The 21,957-nt window shown below is 43.2% G+C and overlaps 2 protein-coding genes across 7 annotated transcripts in view; one reads left to right on the forward strand and one right to left on the reverse strand.

The window, feature by feature from the left end:
- Positions 1 to 1,133: 1,133 nt before the first annotated feature.
- Positions 1,134 to 3,162, reverse strand: taf11 (TAF11 RNA polymerase II, TATA box binding protein (TBP)-associated factor). Its single transcript, XM_076166540.1, has 5 exons — positions 2,698 to 3,162; positions 2,204 to 2,340; positions 2,030 to 2,117; positions 1,855 to 1,951; positions 1,134 to 1,759 (listed from the first exon to the last, which is right to left on the reverse strand). Exons 1-5 carry the CDS (start codon positions 2,863 to 2,865, stop codon positions 1,629 to 1,631), a joined length of 621 nt encoding a protein of 206 aa, XP_076022655.1. The 5' UTR covers positions 2,866 to 3,162; the 3' UTR covers positions 1,134 to 1,628.
- A 450-nt stretch (positions 3,163 to 3,612) lies between these two features.
- Positions 3,613 to 21,957, forward strand: part of anks1aa (ankyrin repeat and sterile alpha motif domain containing 1Aa) — a 53,097-nt gene continuing 34,752 nt past the window's right edge. For 3 of the 6 annotated variants that reach the window (XM_076166112.1, XM_076166109.1, XM_076166111.1), the window contains exons 1-4: positions 3,613 to 4,131; positions 14,258 to 14,338; positions 14,568 to 14,724; positions 15,752 to 15,814. In XM_076166112.1, coding sequence (XP_076022227.1) covers positions 3,953 to 4,131; positions 14,258 to 14,338; positions 14,568 to 14,724; positions 15,752 to 15,814 — 480 coding nt within the window. In that variant the 5' untranslated portion in view covers positions 3,613 to 3,952. The remainder of the gene's footprint in view (positions 4,132 to 14,257; positions 14,339 to 14,567; positions 14,725 to 15,751; positions 15,815 to 21,957) is intronic. The other 3 variants (XM_076166113.1, XM_076166114.1, XM_076166115.1) reach the window with 2 other exon arrangements.

Consider the following 21,957-nt stretch of genomic DNA (forward strand, 5'->3'; position numbering starts at 1 on the left):
TGACAGAATTCACTAGAACAAAGTACCTTTACCTGTAGAGCCAGTTTCCAGTACCATTTTTATTTATGACAGGAAATTGAAATGCTTCCTTCTGTCAGTTACATTCTGTGTACCAGACAGTAGTACAATAACCTTGTAAGAAAGTTGTTACAGCTCCAGAGGTGAATTTTGATAGCGTAGTAATCATTGGCTCAGCGTACATGGGAGACCCCTTGTGGCTCTGTCTTGCCATTGTTCTCCCTGTAGGCAGCGTTTTGTTTCTTCCTCGTCAATCTTTGGGTGCCTTGCAAGCGATGAATGATTGATTTACATTTGGCCTGCTGGATTGTAAAAATATTTAAGCAATAGAAAGTCACCTGGAGTATTTAATTTACCTGTAGAAGATGAAGGAAAGTTATTTACAGATGTGCCAGGATTTCAGTGTTCTCTTCCACTGCATGTATGCGTTTAACACATTGTCAGTGTAATGAATTGGTGATACTTCCCTTCCACCTGAATATCAAATAACTGTAATCTTCTTGATAGCTTTTGATGTTTAAGTTTTGCATGGCCTTAGAACAAAAAGATGCGTAGGTACAAAAACGTTTGTGCCATGCTAGACATGACATGTAGCTGTAAAACCTGTAGTTTCTCCTTCCTCACTCTCTGCCCTCAGTCAAGCCTCTGTCGAGTTTTTGGTGTCCGTTCTATTGACAAAACGGTGCTGTGACATCCATCGGCTCATAACCTGTCACACTTCCTTTTCACTCCAGAGCAGGTTGGGTAGCAACATGACGCTGAGCAGTATTGTTCTCTCTCGATGTCTACACAATGGTTAGATTCTTGCCATTGAAAAACAGATGCATGAACTAAACTGATGTATAGTTTTGCCTTCCAAGTTGTTTGCACTTGTGTGGTACTTTCACTTAAACTTGCACTCGTTTCAATGTAAACACTGCAAAGGGTTGCAGAGGAGGTTTGTGAAATCTTCCTTAGTGATGCAAATGTCAAGGGCCTCTATTCAGTAATTTGTCAGTAGTTTAGATCTATGAATTTTGTATTGTCTTCATCACTTCATTGAAATAATAAAATTGGTTCTGTGAACCAAATGTATGTGAGAAATATTTTCAGTGAAGAAATAAATTATTGCTGAACACATCTCAGGATTGCCTTTAATTTTCATTGCATGTTTCTTTGAAACTTCCTAAAGACAATGTTTGGTTTGACTTCAAAGTGATTAAACCATGATATAAACACACTTGTGATCTGGTAAACTATTGACAAATAAGAATCCAACGTCTTCAAACCTGAGTACTATACACATTTGTCAATTTAAGTATTAGAATCAGCAACACAAAAACAGTACAGGGATCACAATTTCTTAAAAAAAAGTTGAAAATAACAAACCTGCAGAGGTATAAAACACATTTACAATTTACAACTCATTTTACACTGGGTTTGATTTATCAAGCATTTACCTTTCAGTAATTTGTCTGGACAGTGGAATCTATAGTCCAGCTGCCTTCATTTCTGTTCAGTTAATGGAGAAAGTTCACTGAACAGATAACAGTTTTATGGCAAGCTTGTCCCACCTGGTAGCACCGCTGTTGGAAGTTAGTCTGTTCCCTATACACTGAAAAAAGGTGTATTCAGTGAAAGAGGATGTTTTTGTGCTTGGTGTTGGGAATCTGATCTCGACTCTTCAATCTTCTTACTGCTTCCCTCATGTGTTTGGGCTGAAGCGGTGGTGTATCACCCCACTTCTCACAAACATCTAAAGCTGGGAGAGCAAAGAAAAGTTAGAAGAAAGAGTAAGTGTGGCAAACGAGTTGTTAAACATGTACAGCTATGTTATTTTGTCTTTGAGCTACTTACCTTCCTCCACAATTTCCCCAGCAAAAACCTTGGAAATACCAGACATGGCAATCACAACATTCTGGGACACTGATGAACCCGTTATGGATTGGATCAGCTATAAATTAGAGGGAAAAAATGGAGATCAGTCTAATGTAGATACACTTTGATACACAGTGTTGATCAAACATCTTACCCTCTTAATGGCAGCCTTGGGAAATGCAGAGCGCCTGTACATCTCGTAGCGATTGAGCTGCTCTTCAGAAAAGGAGGACACCAAAACCCTTGAAAACAGAACGATGGCGGCATTTAACAGGTAAACACACACTCTACGCTGCATTAAAATGTTAATCGTATTTCAAAATCTTACTGCATCTTTTGTATTTCATCCTCATCGACCTTCTGACGTTTCTCCTTCTTCTTCTCCGCTTCCAGCTTCAGTCTCTTGGCCGCGGGCTGGCCTGAGGTTCCTTCTCCTTCGTCTTCTCCAGCATTGACTTGTTGTTCCTTCAAAGTGAAGATGGAGAAACAAAAACAAACAGAACTTCTTAGATATATTATAATGGACAAATTTGCCAGTCAAATGTTTACAAACGTCACATAAAACAGAGTGCATTAGCCTTTTTAAATGTGATTTGCAGCTGACAGTTGTTGTGCTGAGTGAAAATCATATCTATTGTTTTAAAGTCAGCCATCCACCAATTCCAAACAATAACAAATGATGTTCAGATTGACATAATAGGTATACAAGTTTGTAATCTCTTTTTTTTTTTCATATTGTGAAAAATATATTGAACAAAAAGGGAGCAGTAAGAAACGGGAGGACATCTAGACTTGAAAAAGGTGCCAGACTGCTACACTCACGGTTTTAACCTCCTGATGAGGCTGAGACGGGCCGGACTCCTCTGTTGCCTCCTCGGCTTTTACCGTGACCGGTTCAGCAGTCTCTTCCTTTTTCGCAAGCTGCTCGGTAGTTGAAGACGAACTCTCGGGTGTAACTTCCACAGGCTTGATCCGTGCAGGGTCTGCCATTATCCCGCTAACACCCGATCAATCACAGGTTAACGACTCTGCAAGTATCCGCGGTGTTAGTCAGATGGTTGAAGTCGGTTTGGTGTTCGCAAATGGCAAAGCTAATTTAGTAACGAGTTTAAACGCGTATAAATTGTGATATGAATTCCTACATACACAAATAGACGCTAAGCTTGGAGCACGATAGTTGAATTTGTCAATTTACCTAAAAAATACGCTACGAAGATATAAGAACTAGACCGAGTATGAGTATTCTTGACTAATCGCTAGCAAAGCATTGTACGCGTCGATTTACTATTTCCGTTTCCTGTTTTGTATAAATTTTATTGATACGATTAAATGGCATTAAATCAGGCACATGTGTTGTGTTAATATTGTATGAAACGTATATGTTGTATTTTTTTAATCATAGCAAACATTTATTTTGTATATGTCTACACAACGAAAGGCACAGCTCACAAATGTTAGCTGGCGGAATGTAGCTAGCGTCATTCCATTAATGCTTACATCAGTTGTGCAGTGTCATATAGAGATCGTTGATTGATGATGGCTTAGTTGTATCGATTATTAAAATATCGATTATTGACCAGTAGTTCCCACTAAGTATATACTTTTATTTGGAAAGTAGTGTGGACACTAGGCGTCACAGTAGAGCTGATGATTTAAACACTGCATCGACAGTTTATAAACAGCATGAGCTGGACGCCATCTTGCTTATGCCTATCCTTCTCTTTCTTGAAGCAGCTAAGGCGGGGGTGATACGAGCTGCATTATCTGAAGGACTTTTAGGTTGGAGATGCAGAAAGAACGGGTTGTTTGGAGGAAGTGACGGACGGCGCTCTGGGGACTGGACAGAGGAAGTTTGTCGGTGGTGGTGCCGTGCTGCTGAACCAAACTTTTCCCCCTTTGAGCGCCAGCGGCACCTTGGATCAGGACGGACGGACGGACGGACCCAGCGGCGGAGGGAGCTATTGTTTCCTTGCCACATATCGAGGGCTGGGGGAATAACTTGGGAAGAGATTGGAATCGTAGAGGAAGTTCCTAACCCCCCCTTACCTCCTCCTATTCCCCTTTCCCTGGATCCGCGATGGGGAAGGAACAGGAGCTCCTGGAAGCGGCGCGCACGGGGAACCTGGCCGCCGTGGAGAAGCTTTTATCCGGAAAGCGACAGTCCGGTGGCATCGGCAGCGGGTCGTCTGGGACTGGTGGAAGCGGCACCAGCGGCGGGCACGGTGCCTCCTCTCACGCACTCTCCAGTCTGCTCAGGTAGGTTGAACAGAACGGGAGACAGACTCGGACCGGCCACCACTTTGTTGTCCCTGTCACATTTTCTTTGATCGGTTGCTATAATAGATCACAATACTATGAAGTCTCTTTTAAACATGCTTATGTTGTTATGTATGTGTTTACCGCTGAACCATTAGAATATTTTCCTTTACCAAACGCAGCCTTTGCAAGCAATGGCATGATTCTTTTGTTAGCGCCCAGCTCTGTGTCTCTGCCAGCTGTACTTTATGTGGACAAACCGCCTGGGAGGTAATTATGCAACGTAAATGGAGAGATCTACAAGAAAACACAGCCCGTGGATAGTTGAAGAACAGGTACAGCTGTCTTTGTCACACTGAAAATGGGGCTACACTGATGCCCCACAGTGCAAAGCTGCAGCTGAATGCTAGATGTCAGACACAGATTCTCATTTTAAGCAGCATCGTTATATTAGAAAATCTATTTAATCTTACTGTCACTTCTGGAGCTGCTCAAAGAAGACGTGTGACTTAAGTAGACTTTTTTTTTCTCACTGACCAGAAGAGGAAGTATTTTGTAAAGATAGAGAGTCTAATGTGTCTTTTCACACCAATAAGGCCCATGTAAGGCTAGAACGATTTCACTACCCTGTTAAAGTTTTTCCATTCGGACAGATGTTGTCACTGTGCTGTTGTCTTGGTTCCACCTCTCCTTTAGTTGAGCATTTTGATTTGGGGTTAAGAAAACAAACTCCAGTCAGTATACCTGTGTCATCCAAGCTCAAGTGTGACATGTTGCCTGTAGAACACACATTAAAGTGGGAGATACTGGTAGACTGGAAAAGACTTTGTTCATTTCCACGAATCCCATTTCAAGTGAAGGATGAGTTTTGATAAGCATGTAGGTTTGCATTCATTTCTCACTGCATTATCAACAGGCAGTCGGCTAGTCTGGGCCCGATCCTCTAGTACCATCCCCGTAACTCCGGCCAGCTGTCTCATATGTAATAATAGGGTGAAACATGGCAGAGCTGATGATCTGATAAGTTCCCAGTGTCATATTTGCCTCAGCGACCTTTTATTTGTGCTTCTGGTTTTTGCGCACAGGTTTAGCAACAGGACTGGAAGTTATTGCTCTGGATCTGTGAGGTGCATTTGAATTATGTCCCTATAGTTAAACCATCCAATGTATTTATGGCATATTAGTGCCATCCAAGACAGAAATGAATAGCCTACTGTTAAAGAGTCAATCCTTATGGCGGCATAAGCTAAAAATAGTTCTTTGCTTAGAAAAAGAGAATGAGCTACAGCTGGGAAATCGGATAAGAGAAAAATTAGGACCCAACCCAACAAAGTGCTGCATGTCATATGCCTTAACTGGGCTTAACTGAATACTGATTCTAATGCTGATCACACACACACAGGTAGAATGTCTGTGTCAATCATAACATCATGCTGCTCCTCTGGGAGTGTAATGCCTGTCATCCTCCTCTGTGGGAAAGGTGTTATGTGAATCTCTAGGTGATGCATCACCGTGTTGCTTAGTGCACACTACACAGCGTGCTCCAAGTAATTACATTAAACCCTTCTAATCAGAAATCCAATTCAGAGATGTCATGCAGTCGAGGCTGGCTTTATCTCTCCGTTAAAGATCTGTGTGTGTGTCTGGACTGAAGGGCCATTGTTAATTATTCTGACTAAGGCAATCAATGTTTGGTAGATGTATTGAACAGACGTTATGACATTAATAAACTAGTTGTATATAAACCTGAAAAACCTGTTGGACAGGATATTCGAATAGAACAAGTTGCAGTTTTGCTAACCTTGGTACAACCTGGATTGTCACCGTTTTGTATGAGATTTGATTTAGCATGCATAATTAAAATGCCAATATGTTTAAGGACATCACTGTGAATTACCACAGTGGAGCAGGCTTTGGTTAGTTTTCTCCCCAGCATGACTCTGACATGGACATTGTTGGAATGTGCAGATGTGTCATCCAATCACAGGACTCAATTCAGGAAGGATTGTTTTCTGTAGCACATTTGAGCCTGTGTTGTTCCTGGTCTGTGGCACTGTGGAAAGTGGAGCATGTTCTACTTTATTACCACCACATTAACTTTCACTTCTGTAATACAAGATCTTTAAAGTTGGCGTTCATCTGTAGCCTAAACAGTCATTTAAGTATACTTGTTAATTGTACCTAATGCTTCGATCCAGAATTAGACGTTTGACATTGAATCAGTAATAGTTTTATTTTAATAGTTCTTTTCATGATGTCGGTTGAAACTCAGGCTAAACAGAAATCTTAATCTATGCCAATCAACAACATTACTGTTCTTCGAAGGTGTGCTGTGTGTGTGTTTGCAGTAGATTTTTGGCGTTCTTGCTGCGGAATGGGGTGCGTGTCAGGACTTGTGGTGTTTTTGTAACCAGGCAGGAGTACAGCTCTGCTCTGCGGAATGCCTTCTTTCCCGGGAGGCTGCATCCCAGCGGTTGCCATGGGATAGACACTGACCTTAGCCTGTTTAACACCACCGCCCCCAACATTTGTTCCTTAGTGCTCCATTAACACCAAAATGAGCTGGGCAGGGCTTTCTCTTGTTGTCATGTCACTGTGTAATCTTCAGAGTGCCACCACGTGCACACAGTTAGAGCAGAGATGAAGGATGTTCCAGGTACATTAGGAGTAACATCACAAAGTTACTGTCTCTAGGATAATAGAATACATTTTATTAAGCACAAGAAATGAAATTAGTACATCATGACTGCGGTCTATTGTGGTCTATAAGCTCTCTGTCACTGAGGGTTTACTCGGTTGCTAGCTTAGCAACCGGCACTGAGCAGCCATGGCACAATTCAGTGAAACTAGCTGACATATTAGTTTTGCAATGTACTTGAACGGTAAGCAATATTTAATGATTCATCATACATACATACGTTAATGTACAAGACTGCTAGCTGAAGCGGACGCTGTAGGCTAGGCTAGGTTAACTTAAGTTAGAAACAAAATGTAATATCAATGTGTATGTGCAACATTGTTTGTAATGAAATGAGTCTTGAAGTGAAGTAGAATATTTGGGATGAATACTGTCCATCTTGGTACAGTTGAACGTAGGCTTGGGGACTGTAAGGCATACGTCCGCTGTCTAATAGGCTCATAGTTTTTGTGGGGGGGCCCCCCTAGGCTGTTTTGATCCCGGAGGTCTGCAGGAAGAGCTCTTCTCTAGCACTTCCTGGCCCAGGTTGTCCAAACACAGGCAGCTGCTGTGGCTAGACCGGAGGTAAGACAAGTCCATGGCAGGGAGGGGAAAGTGCCTGCCCACTGAGGGGAAATGAACAGAGGAATGCGTTGAGTTCTGGACAGACGCTGTGAGAGCTTAGCCAGACGAGGGCTTGTCCCCCCTCCCAGATTCACAGCCGTGCCTTTTGTCCCACTGACAAAGCGTAGAATGATGGCTTTTCATATTCATATCAGTCCCCAAAGAACTTTCTGGGGCTTTTTTCTACTTTTTGAATTTTGTAAAGAAAATTAAGCTGTCCCGTAGATTGAGCAGGACCACCTATTTAGAGTAGCCATCTGATTTAGGCTTCAAACCAAACCTTTAGACATTATAGGCCTCCTTAAAAGTATTTCTGGTTGTTATTTTGTGTAGTTACTTGTGTTTCTGTGCATTTTGTGCGACTTCGGCAGCATTTTAAGAGGCTTGGGCACAATTCCAGATGAATCTATTCCATTACTTCCACAAATTTCTGGCTCATCTCAAGCAAACCCTTTCAGGCATTCGAGAAAATGAGGCTGCGTCGCTGCCTGCCGCTGTCAAGTGCTCGTGGTGTTGGCCAAGAAAATATCTGCATGTGGAGGAGCTAACTAATACTGTCCTTTGAAAACAAAGCATCCCTTTGCCTACTGTGCTGCTAATCTCTGCAACACTGCTTTATCATCTCAGACCACGTTGTCTACCTTATGAGATTTCATGTTTGTCTCCACACATTTACACTTTGTGGTTTTAGGATTTGAGATTCACTATTTATTACCTAAGACAACGCTTCTGTAATCCCTTATAGTGTTTCGTAGTAGCTTGTAGTCTGTTAATGCAAACTTTCTTCCCGTCTGAAGCCATTTTATCCCTGCACGCAGTTTCTACCAGTTTAACAGAATAGCTGAACTAATAGCAGTGCAAACAGCAGGCTCAGCGATCACAACCCATCAATGGTTGACCTCTGAACTGGTTTGACAAACTATAGCTGTTCAACCCAGGAGGGAGCGGTGGTAGCTGGGAAATATAGCACCGCAGTGTTAGCATTCCAGGGGCATTTGAGATTGGGATGCTCCGCTCCGAACATTATGTTTACGGCGCATGTTTGTGTAGTCCAAGAAAGCCGGCAGAAAGGCCCTCGCCTGCAGTGATGAATTCCACATATGTGCGTGGGGGGGAAAGCAAAAAACTGACGAACAAGATATCCAGTAGTATCCTCTCCATGCTGGATCGTCTTTACTTTAACCTAACACTGGGAGGCTAAAAATAAGTTATATCCATGTAGGTCATGGGTTTCCTTGATAGTTTCGAGAGGAATCGTTGCCTTTTCACAACACGCACAATCATTAGTTTGACTAATTCAGTACCCTAGTGTGCACTCTGCAACCTGAAGTTGCTTGAACAGAGACAAATCAAGCAGCAGAATTGGGAACCTTTTATTCAATAGCACATTCAAAATGTCTACTACTTCACATTTAAGAGGAATCGATCTCTTCGTTCTCTGGGTTCTAAAAAACTGACTTTAGATCGAAGAAAGCATCTGGCATTACAATGAGGACAATGTAACTGTGTAGACTCAAATGACGTGATCAGCGTTGATCTCAGATCAAATCTCACAAAATCACATACAGTATTTATAGTTTCCAACCCCGTATGGTTCCTCTATTAGAATAAAGCGAAAATGTGTGTCTTTTCATGACGAGGCTAGTAGCAGACAGACGACTCTAATGAACCTGGGGTGTGCTTGTTTGTGTGAACTCTGTTTCACCCCACTCAGGCCTCCAATAACAGAGAACAAATGGGGAAAGATAAAGTCTGGCTAGATTGGTTCTCCTTAGTTTACGTCTGATTTTGAACCGTTTCAAGAAAGACCCAGTATTAAGCCTGGAGTCTCAAACCTCACACTGTCAACCTGTGTCGGCCTTCATGTGTAGTGCTGCTGCTGCTGCAGGAGACCTTGATCCAGACATTTTGGTCTGTCTGCCCTGCTGGCTGGCGTCTTCCTTCCTCTCCCACTCTGCTGCGCTCAGCAGTCTACTGGACCACCTGCTGGGCCCACGCCAGCCTCTCCTCCACCTCCAGACTTCAAACATGTTGTACTTGGAGCCACAGTAAAGGGACTGCCCTCAATATGTTCACACAGGCTACAAATTACCCTGCATCTTTTGAAAATGAGCAAAACCCTTTTCCCTGTGCTATTCCTGCAAGATTTGTGCGGAAACACAACAAGATGTTCTGGACTGGATTAGCCTCTGGACTAACTCCTATCCAACAACAAGTTGGACTGCAGCTCACCTCTTCATATCAGTTCACACCAAGAATGAGGTGCGGCTTTGATAAAGGATGTATTTCAAAGAAAGACAGGTTTAGGGTCACAAAAATGTGTGTTGTGGTTCAGTGCACTTTATGCTATTTTCAAGTTTCTGAATGAAACTATGAAAACTAGACGAGTCAGTCGTTTTGAGATATTTCCAGGACTAGTTTGTCAGCATGACTGAAAATAAGTTCCCATCCATCCAGCAAGATTTTAGTTGAAACTAAACATCAGCTTGTGGTCAGTGAATGCTGTGTGGTTATGCAGTGGCATCTGCTGTGAAATCAGTGTGGGAAAAGCCAGCTTGTTGCACAGACGGGCTGCGATTGAATATGCTCTCCCTCCTTTCTCACACCGTCTGATCCTGGCCCTATCTCTATTCTTCTTTTCTTCCATATTCATCCCACCTTTTCATGTGTTTTTCATGCCCATCATTTTGATTCTGTTCGGGCCCATTAGACTCCTCGGAGTCTGTGGCTTTTGCAGTTTATTCACACCTCCTGCTGCAACTCAGTTGCTCTGTGAAATGCTCGCTGTGGTATGTTTACGAGCCATGAAGAGTCAATCAAGCTGTGTGAAAGCTACACACTATAATGGAAGGGGAACTGAACATATTCATTTCTGTACTTTTTGTTTTAATTTCCCTGAAGCGTGTCGGCTTCTTCAAACACAGAAATGAAGGCTGCCCGTTTCATTTTTGATTGCTTAATTGTGGATGTTTGCTTCAGCCAATTGTATTTTAGACTTTTTGATTTGTGTAATAATTCTGGCAAAGCACAACAGATATTCCTTAAATTCCTTGTAAGTGAAAACTTACTTGGCAATAAAGCTCTTCTGATTCTGATACCCAGGATCCATAAATGTTAATGACGATGCTTTTGAGAAAATCACTTGTGGTATAATTTTAGAAAAAGTTGGACGGGTTGGTGTTTTGAAATAGCTGCTTCACATTTGTGGCTTTATTTTCGTTCTCAGTGCTGCCCACCTTGTAGCATACAAGAATAATAATAAAACAATAGGTGGTCTTGTTGACCTATATTGTGAACATTAATGATGAGTGTGTGCAACCTAGAAAAAGTAGATGCTGGATATTGATCTGCTGCATAATTAGGCTCTGTTTCTCAGTGTGCCAGTCAGTGCTGGGCTCAGTGCCCTGGGCTCTAATCCCTGCGTGGTCACACTGCTAATTGGCTGGAGAACAAATCTATGTAATTGACAGCGGGCTTGCACTCACCTGGGTTTTCCATTTGCATTTCCATTTCCGTTTGCTCAAACTCACCACTGAATTTGTCACTGTCTGACTCTAGGTGCCACAGTATTTGTTCTATAAAACTTTACTTTCAAAGCCTGCTGTTGTCTAAAGGGTGTTATTATGGTTTTTTCTCTCGAAGCCAGTAGTAAAATAATAACTCAAATCATGAATGATGTATGCATGCTTTTTCCTCTACACTCTTAGTGTAAAACATTTGAGATTAATAGATTATTGTTCACGTCATCAACACAAATTCTTAGACAAATACAGAATGCAACAACTGACCTTCTTTAGCTTACATCATTTCACTTTAGAGAGTTGTGCTTAATAACAGGACCTTGCTTGTCGTGTCATAAATGTCAGCCCCTTTAGATTTTGGCTACAGTGGAAAACAGACTGTATATTTTGTGAATGACAGACTTTTAAACATGCCTTCAGTGTGTGTTCCTCCTGTCTTTGTGGCCCGAGCTTTGTACAACACTAAATTATAGCCCCCCAGAATCTCTTTCAGCTCCAGCTCCATCCCGCTGATATTCCCTCAGGGAAATTAAGGATTAGCACAGCTTTTCAAGCAGGAATCGCTCAGTCAGTTCCCATGAATGTGCCACATCCCAAACCAAATCAACTTTGTCCTAAGCTCCATCTCTCCGTTAGGTTGGTTCTGAACAGCTGTAAGAGGATGAAGTGGATTGTCTGACTCGTGCCCTTGAGTTGCCACACAACTGAAATGCTCAGAGGACGGGAGACTTGCTGCATTGCTAAACTGCTAAAGCTGCTAAAACAGGCAGCTTTGCAAATTAATATGCTGTCACTGTGACATGTAATAAACTGACATCACCCCCTTACATCATAGATCCTGATTTTGCTGGGAATGATCAGTATCAGTTTGGCGGTCCACATTTCAACTGTCTAGAGCTGCAACCGTAGAATGACCTAATAATGTGGTTTCTGGCGTTGTGCTGTTCCGTTATCTTTGGTCATGCACCGGTTATGTCGCAATATTTATTGCTCATGCGGGGTTCCATTTTTAGCCCGACCCAAAGCCTTATTACTGACAATGACGCATCACAGGCATGGCTGCAGAGGCCATGCACCAACATGCAGAGAGGGACGTGGTAATCATATAGCCAAGTAAACGTGAAAACCTGAAAATTGTCCAAATTGTGAACTGAATTACACATTACTTCAATAATATCACAACACAAACAGACCTACAGCTTGTATTCTTACTTCTTCTGTGTGTGGTTTTGTTAACATTCTCATTTGCAGTTGTTTCTGTCTTTCTGTAGCTTTATGGGTTTTTTGCTGTAAGCTGTTACATCATTCTTAAGTAGGACATCAACTTGTGGTCTCTTTGCGTCGCTGGTGTTGCATTTTGTGTTTAACTGCCATGCACCGTTGCTGTGCTTCTGGTTCATTTGGTTACTGGTTTTGATGGAGTGATGGATAGGAAGCATACGTGTGAGTTTGCCTAATCATAAACCACCAGCACCCCCACCCCCTACACAGAAATCTATCAATCCCCAGCATTTCCTCCCTCGGCATTATCCCACTCCAGTATTTTCCTCCAGCACATCCTGCTTCAGTGGCATATCTCTCTGGCTGCCTGACTTGGGTAAGATGAGACCCGGAAGGTTTGCTGTCAGAACGAAATGGCTGCGACTGACTGGTAGAGAGAGGTGTGTGTGTGTGTGTGTGTGTGTGTGTGTGTGTGTGTGTGTGTGTGTGTGTGTGTGTGTGTGTGTGTGTGTGTGTGTGTGTGTGTGTGTGTGTGTGTGTGTGTGTGTGTGTGTGTGTGTGTGTGTGTGTGTGTGTGTGTGTGTGTGTGTGTGTGTGTGTGTGTGTGTGTGTGTGTGTGTGTGTGTGTGTGTGTGTGTGTGTGTTCGGTTAGGCCTATTGTTCTGCAGGCTACAGCACTCTAAGACACTTATTTAATGAGACGGTTCCTTCTGTGTAATTGCAGGCTCCTCTGAGAGCTTTTGTGGCAGATGTGTTTTAGGGGGGCAAAAATAGCCATCACTGCGACAAAAATGTACGAGGAGGAAAGTTGCTCAGTAACAGTTTGCAGTAAAGGAGATATGAGGGAGACTGAGCCTCTTACGGCAATATCCTCCTCCCTTACCACACTCGTTATGCCATCGATTAAATCAAAATGTGTTGTGAGTGTGTGTGTGATATAGCACACGCGGGGTGATATCTTCTTATTTATTCACAGGAGACAAATAGGCAGCATTATTGTCCTGCCATACCTCTAGTTATCTTCAATCTCAATGAGTGGTGCGGTGCAAACAGTTGTCCGTCATATTCCAAAAGCTACAAACAAGTCGTCCTCTCTGTGCTTCTGTGGATCGGCGCGTTGTGTTTCACTTCAGCTTTCTGAACTGCAAACCATTCTACTGGCAGATATTCGCTCGGCTTGCGCTGGGATTTCCCTGTCGCATGATTAATTTAGGACGAGTTCAGGTTTTTTCTGAGAGCCTCCAATTCTACGTCCTGGCTGACAGTCCATCTTCAACAGTCATCCGTTAGCTCCTTAAATTACTCCCTCCATCACTCACGCCTCACACACCCCCCCCTTTTCCCAGTCCATCATGTTTCTCTTTCCCTGTCACTCTGCCACTCTTTCAAATGAAAAGAACCGCACCAATCTGCGCAGACAGCTGAGTTCAGCTGAAATGAATGAGAGTGCTCCTGTAGTGCTGTAGTATACCTTACTTGCTTTTTTCGGCTCCTTTCCAATGCTTTCTAACAGGATTTATTTTTAAATTAATTGCTTGGGCAATGGAGGATAAGAGTTAGTTGCTATTTCAGGACCTGGTCTAGAGTGATAGGGCTGTGGTTTGCTGCTTTGTTGGTGGCAAATCCATGTTTCCGCATTCCTGTCCTCTGACTCCTTTCTGGAGAGACAGAAGGCATGAAGGCCGCCCCCCTGCCCCCTCCCACACCTGTGTGAAGGTGGGGCGTGTCTGTGTTTTGATGCGTGGAGCCGAAAGTCTGAAAGTCAGCTGCTTTTCCGCTGGGATATGAGGTGACAATCTGTGTAAGATCAGACACGCCCACTGTTTAGAGACTTTACAAAGGGAAAGGGTGTGTGTGTGTGTGTGTGTGTGTGTGTGTGTGTGTGTGTGTGTGTGTGTGTGTGTGTGTGTGTGTGTGTGTGTGTGTGTGTGTGTGTGTGTGTGTGTGTGTGTGTGTGTGTGTGTGTGTGTGTGTGTGTGTGTGTGTGTGTGTGTGTGTGTGTGTGTGTGTGTGTGTGTGTGTGTGTGTGTGTGTGTGTGTGTGTGTGTGACAGATGCCTAACTCTCCTCTCTGCTCTCAACAGTATCTGGAGAGGCCCCAATGTGAATTGTGTGGACAGCACTGGATACACTCCTCTCCACCACGCCGCCCTAAATGGACACAGGTGGGTCAGAATTAAATGGCTTTGGGAATTTGTCCCCTGTTTACGTCGTCTGTGCTAAATGAAGCCCAGCCTTTCCCCGGCGAATTGTCCCACTGGGATAATAAAGCTATTGATTGCTGATCGCTGGGCCTTGCATATTTATTAGTGTGGTTAATTCTCTTGGTACTGCCTGACCTGGACTGTCCTCCCCCTCCCTCCCCTCCCCCCGTTTTGGCATATCCGTCTTTAGTGAGGTGGTCGAGGCGCTGCTGCGAAACGAGGCCTTCACGAACATCGCGGACAACAAGGGCTGCTACCCTCTCCATCTGGCCGCATGGAAGGGAGACCAACGCATCGTCAGACTGCTCATTCACCAAGGACCCTCACACCCCAAACTCAACGAGCAGGTTTGTCATTGCAATCTCTATTTAGTGTTTTCGCGCGTGTGTGTGTGTGTGTACGTCTCTGGGTTTCTCTCTTTTGGTTTTTAAACACTTAACATACAGATGTCGCAAGGAAAATGATTGTTTTTGTTGCAGGGACTGACTGATCTAAAACAGAGGATGTGCATGGTTAACATTAACCACCAAGTTTACCTAACGTGTTAATGATTAACAGGTGGAACGTCGGTACGCATTCCATCTCATTCCATTCTCCTGTCCAGCCGTCTTAGCAAGCAATTTGAAGCAGTATGCGCTTTGTGCAAATGAAAAGGAAGGAGAAGAACTTTTTTTAGATGATTGTAGCAGAACTAAATAAAGATTCTAAATACTTCCTGAACACTTCCCTTTCCAGCAGTGCTGTGAAACTGTCGACATCTTTATTAAAGTTGTGATGATGTAGGAGAGTTATTAAAGGAAGTTCGTCAATTTTCTACTTGCTATGCAGGTCATTTGTGCCTGGTGTTGCTCTCAATTTGAACAAAGTGAGTGTGGAAGGCAAGGATGTTACGAGCGAGCTTTAACCTTAATGCATCGTGACTCTTACTTGACTGATGCTGCGTTTGTTATGAGGTGCTGTGACTTGATGCTGATGTGAGAAATGCTTGTTTCCCCTAACCATTTAACGGTTTCCCTCAATGTTTGATATTTTGTTTGGTTGCTCACTGCACTGACGGCCTTCCATCCAGCATCATCTCTGGCCTGTCCTGTGTGGAATGAGGAGAAATGACCCAAGATGAGCTTTAAGCATTTAAATCTGAGCTAAAAGATTGAATCTGTACCTGCCACCTCCGTGTGAAGATATCAACCAGATGAAAGAACTTGGCTCATTTTGTGTCATTTCTCTCTGCTTGTTCATCTGAATGTTCATTAACGCAACTCTGATTTGTGTTTCTCCTTTTTCATTTAGCTTGACTCAGTGTGATCATCATACATTTGTTCATTGCTTGTCTGAACCCAAACCATCGTCCTTTCTTCTCTTCCTCCCTCCCAGAGCTCTGTAGACCATAAAGAGTTCAAACGCTGTGGGCCCTTTGACCCCTATATTAATGCCAAGGTGTGTACACAGTGCTGCTGATACTACGTTTCTCTTTCAGTGCTTCTTTGCTTCGCTGGCTTAGCAGAACCTCGTTCAGCTCTTGTCTTGGTGTTTGCTTGCCGCGCTTGGGCTTCGTTTGTTCACTGCTGCTGACCTATTGGGTATTGAGACGACTGAGGACTTTACATTAACACACTTTGTGCAGGTGTTGCTTCTGGCTTTCTATCCGTATCGTCTTGTCGGAGTCGTTGAGATGTCAAATCTACATGAGGGGGAGTTTTCTGTTTCTGTCACTACATTACTGCATGCCCTCCACCTCACAGTGTTCAGTTCTGTATGTTCCTCTCACCTATTGATTTGTAAGTCTGAATGTGATTTTGTTTGTTTGTTTTGTTGTGTTTTTATCATTGTGTTGTTTGGAAATTGCAATGAATACGCCCTGAAAATAATACAGTGATGTGGAGCTCGAAAAAGAGAAAATGCTAACCAACCCGAAGCAATGCATCATAAATTCAGTAACAACATAAAAATACAACTATAAGGTGTGTAGTTATGTTTTCTAATTAGTCAGTCTTAAAAAATGCAATCGTCTATTGGAATCGGTTTGAATTAACAGTTCAGCAGCACTTACTGCTCCGTATCTGAATGAAATCCCCAGCTGAGAGATGAAACCAATGCCTCCCAGGTCCGGAGTATCTGCTGAAGTCTTAATTCAACTCTTAACGATTTATTTGAACACACGTCGGAGTAAATATTTGATCTTCAGCCGCTGCACCCTTATCACAGAAGCTAATGCTGCTGCCCTGGAACGTGCCAGTGGCAGCCTGTAGTGTCCGTCCCTTTGAGGGTTCCAGCTGGAGCAGATACCGCTGCAGTCAGAGCAGAACAAACGTGCTGGTAGTTCTGTGATTACATTTTCTGCAGAGCTGCAAACCCATCCAGGCCTGTAAGATAACGCCGCACACTATTTTGGAACATTGTCACATTTCCCTTGGACTAATCTTCTTAGCATTTTGATGGGGGGTGGCTGGCCTTTTTTGAAGTGCAAATGCTGCTGTGTGTTGAAATGAATGCCTCCGTTGTGCTTGAATTGCTGTCTTTTACCTTTTAAGAACGTTGGATGGATTTAACAGGCGCTCGTGCTCGTCCTGCTCAGATTTGGGACAGGTCCCTAATGCGAATGCTTTTGGATAGTTTGGGGGCCACTACCTGTTCCTGAATAATTGATACCCTGTTATGAATAAATCAGAAACATGGACGCAGTCTGGTGCTGGTTATGGTGATGGTGATGGCATCATGTGACCGAGTGGGCTGTGCCTCCCCTCTCGTCGTAGAGAGAAGGAGGAGGATGGGAGCTTTCCGGTGTACTGGTCTGTTTGCATCAGCATCAAGGAGAGATTTCCATGCCACGCTAGTCTGCGTGAGTGTGTCTATTTGCCCATCCTCCTCCACCTCCCACTTTGTGAGCTGGCGTTGCTGAGGAGAGGAGAGGTGGGACGTTGCCATGGTAACGGTGTCACAGCTTATTGGCGGTGCAGTTGTGGTGAGTGACCCAGTGGAGAGATGCGGTGTTTGTGTGGAGTCAACCAGACATGAAAGGTGTATGTTCTGGCCTAATGGAGGTCCAGGGCTCCTTCAGGGACACGCCAGTCCTCAGCCTGGACTCAGTCCAATTCTTTTTTTGTTGCCCTCTTCTCGGAAGCAAGCCAGACTAATGTTTATTCATTATAGCTGCTTCTGTCTGCTTCTGATGGTGTCTTTTGTAGTTAGACCACTTTGATGAAGGTCCAAATGTGTTGGTAGGGGAAAGCTGTCCGTTGTCAGGGGATCTGACCCAGGCTAACCCCCACTGTCTCATTAGAGGGGCTACAGGTTCAGTACACAAAGAGTGGAAAAGATGGAAATCTAGAGATGCATATTTTTGCATTGTTCTTCATAGTAGAAAGAGGTGGTAGAAGACATTTTGTAATGAATAATCATGGTTGAACAATGACATAAGCTGTATTCCAGTTCCACCAGCCAACTGGCGTATTGATTATACTGTGTGGTGTATTTGGAAAAGTGAGATAATTAAATATGCTCAGATGTCAGACACTTGTCCCTTGATGCAGTGCAGAAAAGGGAATGGATTAGTTGGTGTCGGGTAGAAACAAAACCCTGCATGTAGTCTTATAAATATTTAGCTTTTTCTTTGCTCAGTTCTGATTCAAAAATGTACCGTAGCTTTTATTGTTTTATATTCATTGTGCGACTCTATTATCATTTTGAGTTATTATTAATGGTGAACTATGGTCATTAATTGTGTGCTGCTGACTGTGCAGTAGATAGAATAAGGAGAATGTTTTATACGGTTGTCATGTAGTATGTAAGTGGGCCATGCATCTATGGCCTATTTAATGTGCTCAGCATAATAGAGCTGTGAAAGAAGTTTAATTTTGGAAACACAAAACTTCCTCATGAAAACTGATAGAAATGTGGGTACAGAATAAACGACAAGCACTTTACAATTACCATTTATATAAATGGATTTACTGACCCCCTTCTTTGTTCATTAATGTGTTTTTTTCCATTATAAACTGTTGTAGCTATAGTCCTTCTGTATCATTTCACACACCTTTCTCCCAGGCCTCATCTTCCAATATAGGTCACCTGTCTAATACGATGACTGTTTAGATGAGTGCCTCTGACCCGGGCTCAGATGTCTGAGTTTATATTAATGAAACATTGCCCGAACACCACAATAGGCCCTCAACACATTCAACCTGAGTGAAATGCCACTCGGGTAAAGTCACATGAGAAACGTTGAACAAAAACATAGGCACACTATTTTGCTTTCTTACAGATGAAAGAAAGAAATGATCACACTGTATGAGACCATAGGGTTCCAATGATGGCGGCAATCTTCAGACTCGGTCACCTCATTATCAGTGGTGCAGAGCTTGTTTCCCCCTTTTCCTCTAGGCACAGCCCTCACAGTCTGCCAGCATGCTCATTTAATCACTCTGTCTGTCACTTCAGTGTCCAGAGCTGCCCTCGCCCCCCCGCCTTCTGCTCCATCCTCATCCTCCAGGACCTGTTCCTGTTCCTGTCACACTCATGTTTGAAAATCCCCAGAGGGGACATTTTCTTATTTAACGAAGCAATGAGCCTTTTATCATTGTCATGCTTTTAGATTTGCATATTTTAAGGACATGTCATTTGGGGCACTTAAGTATGAGAGCAGGGGTTTGCAGGAGATATGGTATCTTTAAGGCTTTTACGGTTGGCTTTGGCTAATGAGTTCCTTTTAATTTAGTTGAATGTGTGTTTGTGGAGTGGAGGTGTACTGTACAGAAGTTATAGTTTGTGGCGGAGAGCCAGTGAGACATTCATCTCATTATAGGCCTAATAAAGCCTCTCCCTGCGGAATGCATGACACTGAGCGAATAAAACTTAATTTCTTGTGCCAGTCTATATATTAGGGTTCCTATTCATGCTCTGGAAGTTTGGGAATGCAGTCTCATCGTTTTCAGGGTTTATTTGATAAATACAAGAAAAACATAAAGAAGTAAAGTTAAGACAAAGTCAGAGACAGAGATCACAGAGTTGGCAAAGGGAGAATGATTTTTCAAAATGTCTTACGCATACATGAAAGATGGTGAGGAATCCTCTTGTATGTTTTGTATACTACGTAGATCTAAGCTCGTGACGGTAGACACTGGCATGCAGCGAACATGGGCAGCCCTTTGGCACACAAGCTGCAACAGCTGTTCAGCCCACCCCCTCTGCACTACACACACACACATACACACTAACACACCACTGCTACAACCACGGGGCAGAGTGATGTAACCACTGCCTCACTCTGCTGCCAGCCAACATGTCACGTGACAGAGGTCACCAGTCAAACCGTGTTACCCTCTCCCAGCCCCAGAATCACAGTAGCATCCTGTCTCTGTCTATTGATCTCTTATTTCATCCCAGAATACTCTCCAGATGTTCTTAGTGCAGTAGAGGTGTCATTGAACAGCATAATCTGTTTTCTCTGGCATGCCCTCATATTTGTTGTCAGTACCACCACAGTCAAGTACAAGCTCGTCATCAAAAACCTTATGTTATAAAATTGTGTCCAAACAGTGTTGATAGTGCTTCATCAAATATAATCTCTATCTCTTTTTCCAAGCTAGGCTGCTAGTTATCGGTGCCATTTTGCGTAATAGCCTTCAGATCGCCGTCGTGTTCGTACATGAATGTTTGTTTGACTGCTCGCATGGCCTGTGGTAAGATTAGTGCTGAGACGAGGCTGATCCTGGTCTTCATCAGCAGGCATTAAATGCTCTAAATCACACTGTCCTCAGCAAAACAAATTGGTATACAATAGGTTGCCAGGTTATTACAATCATGCTGTATGTAGATTCCGATGCAGTTCATAGCAATGGCCCTGCAATCAGTCCTGTTGATGAGAAGCTTATCATAACAGAGAGGTGTAGATGGGAAACTGTGGATATGATGAAGCCTTGTTTTGTGGTTTTGTTGCTGCAATTGCTTATATTGGTTACACTAGAAACACATTGCTATTTTAGTGTAGCTTACAAAGGAGGCAATGCAAAGGACTATGTTATATGTTCTGCTTGTGAAACATTTACAACTTATTCCACTGGCCTGTTAAAGAGACTTTGACACTGTAAATCATACAATGGAGGGTTTATTTCAGGGGCAGCAGAGCTATAGTGTGTATCTGAGCACGTATGAATCGTGATGTTGATGGAGATGTCATCACAGTATTTGCTGTACGTTCAACTGCTGAGTTAATGTCGCTGAAAAGCAGAGGCGAAACGTATCTCAGAAGATTGGTTGCTCTTTTTATCTGTGATCAGTGTTTGGTGTGGGGTGCACACACATGACTTTGTGTGTGGTGTCATCTTTTAATATGAGTGTGGGAGGTTTGGATTTGTTTTGAGATAAATATTGGAGATGTAAACAAATCCCAAATTCAACTGCTAACATCACCCAGGCAGAAAGAAGCCAGCTTGCTTTTGGGTCTCCTCTCTCTTCTCTGGGCTCCACAACTGTTCAAGCTGTGACCTGCTTCATCAGCATAGTAGTATAGTAAAGTAGTATAGATTCTCTCTCTCTCTCTCTCTAACAAATATGGAGATACCTGCGTATCCCATCTGGTGCCAGGTATTTGTGAAGGTGTCAGTGAGTGAAGGGGCCATTGGCACCACTCTCAAACTGCCCTGTTGTCCCCTCTAGTGGGCGTCCTTTGGTCTGACTCTAGACACAGCTGGCGCTTCCCTTTAGGGAGCCACCCAACCTGGCACCCTGCGCATCCATGTGGCTCCTCTGATGCCAGCTGTCATATGTTTGTAGGTGACTCTGTGTGTCTGGAAAGACTGACCCGTTCAGCATGTGGGTCGACAATAGTTGGCACTCTGTCACGCCTTTAAACACAATGTTGACTAGTGGGAACGAGCTGTAAGCTTAACATAGACTGTATTGCGGAGTAAACGCGAGTATTTCCTGTTGTGGTGTCCCAGTGTGAGCAGGACCGTGAGGACGGATGTTTTCTCTGCTGCTGTTCCCAGTCCCTCTCAATATAACCCTACAGCAGTCCTAATTATGACTATGCATGATGCCATTGTGCCTTGGTTTCCGCTGCTCCCACATCATCCCCTCAGGTTAGCTCACAGGCTGCCGTGTTTGCCCCCTGCTGGCTCTTCATGGTATGAATCAGCAGCAGCACTACAGGTTCTCAGGTTTATGTTTTCACGTGGATCTTGCTACTGCATGCTGATGCACGACAATCATTAGATGTTATAACCACCAGTTGCTGATTTATTTAAACAATTCTGATTCATTTAAACGCACATCAGGATAACAGTGAAGCGTCAATTAGTTGTTATAATAATCAGTGAAGCGCTGTGATTTCTCTTTTTTTCAGTCCAAGCAAACACCACCTGCTGATTTCACAAATGGCCTGTGCTCCATCATCAAAGTGTAATAAGTAAACATAATAAATGTGCTATGGGCAGATTATTTCCATATAATAGTCATATTAAAATAAACCATTTAGATTACGGTCCCAGAGAAAGTGCTGATATTTGTTTTTGTTCATTGATGTGTCATACAATTCATACTTCAGCGGCGGAGCATCAAGTGTTTTATAAAAGCAAAAAGTT

This window comes from Genypterus blacodes, unplaced genomic scaffold, assembly GCF_046128005.1.
Source record: "Genypterus blacodes isolate CSIRO-AG114 ecotype Tasmania unplaced genomic scaffold, CSIRO-AGI_Gbla_v1 ptg000156l_1, whole genome shotgun sequence".
NCBI lineage: Eukaryota > Metazoa > Chordata > Actinopteri > Ophidiiformes > Ophidiidae > Genypterus > Genypterus blacodes.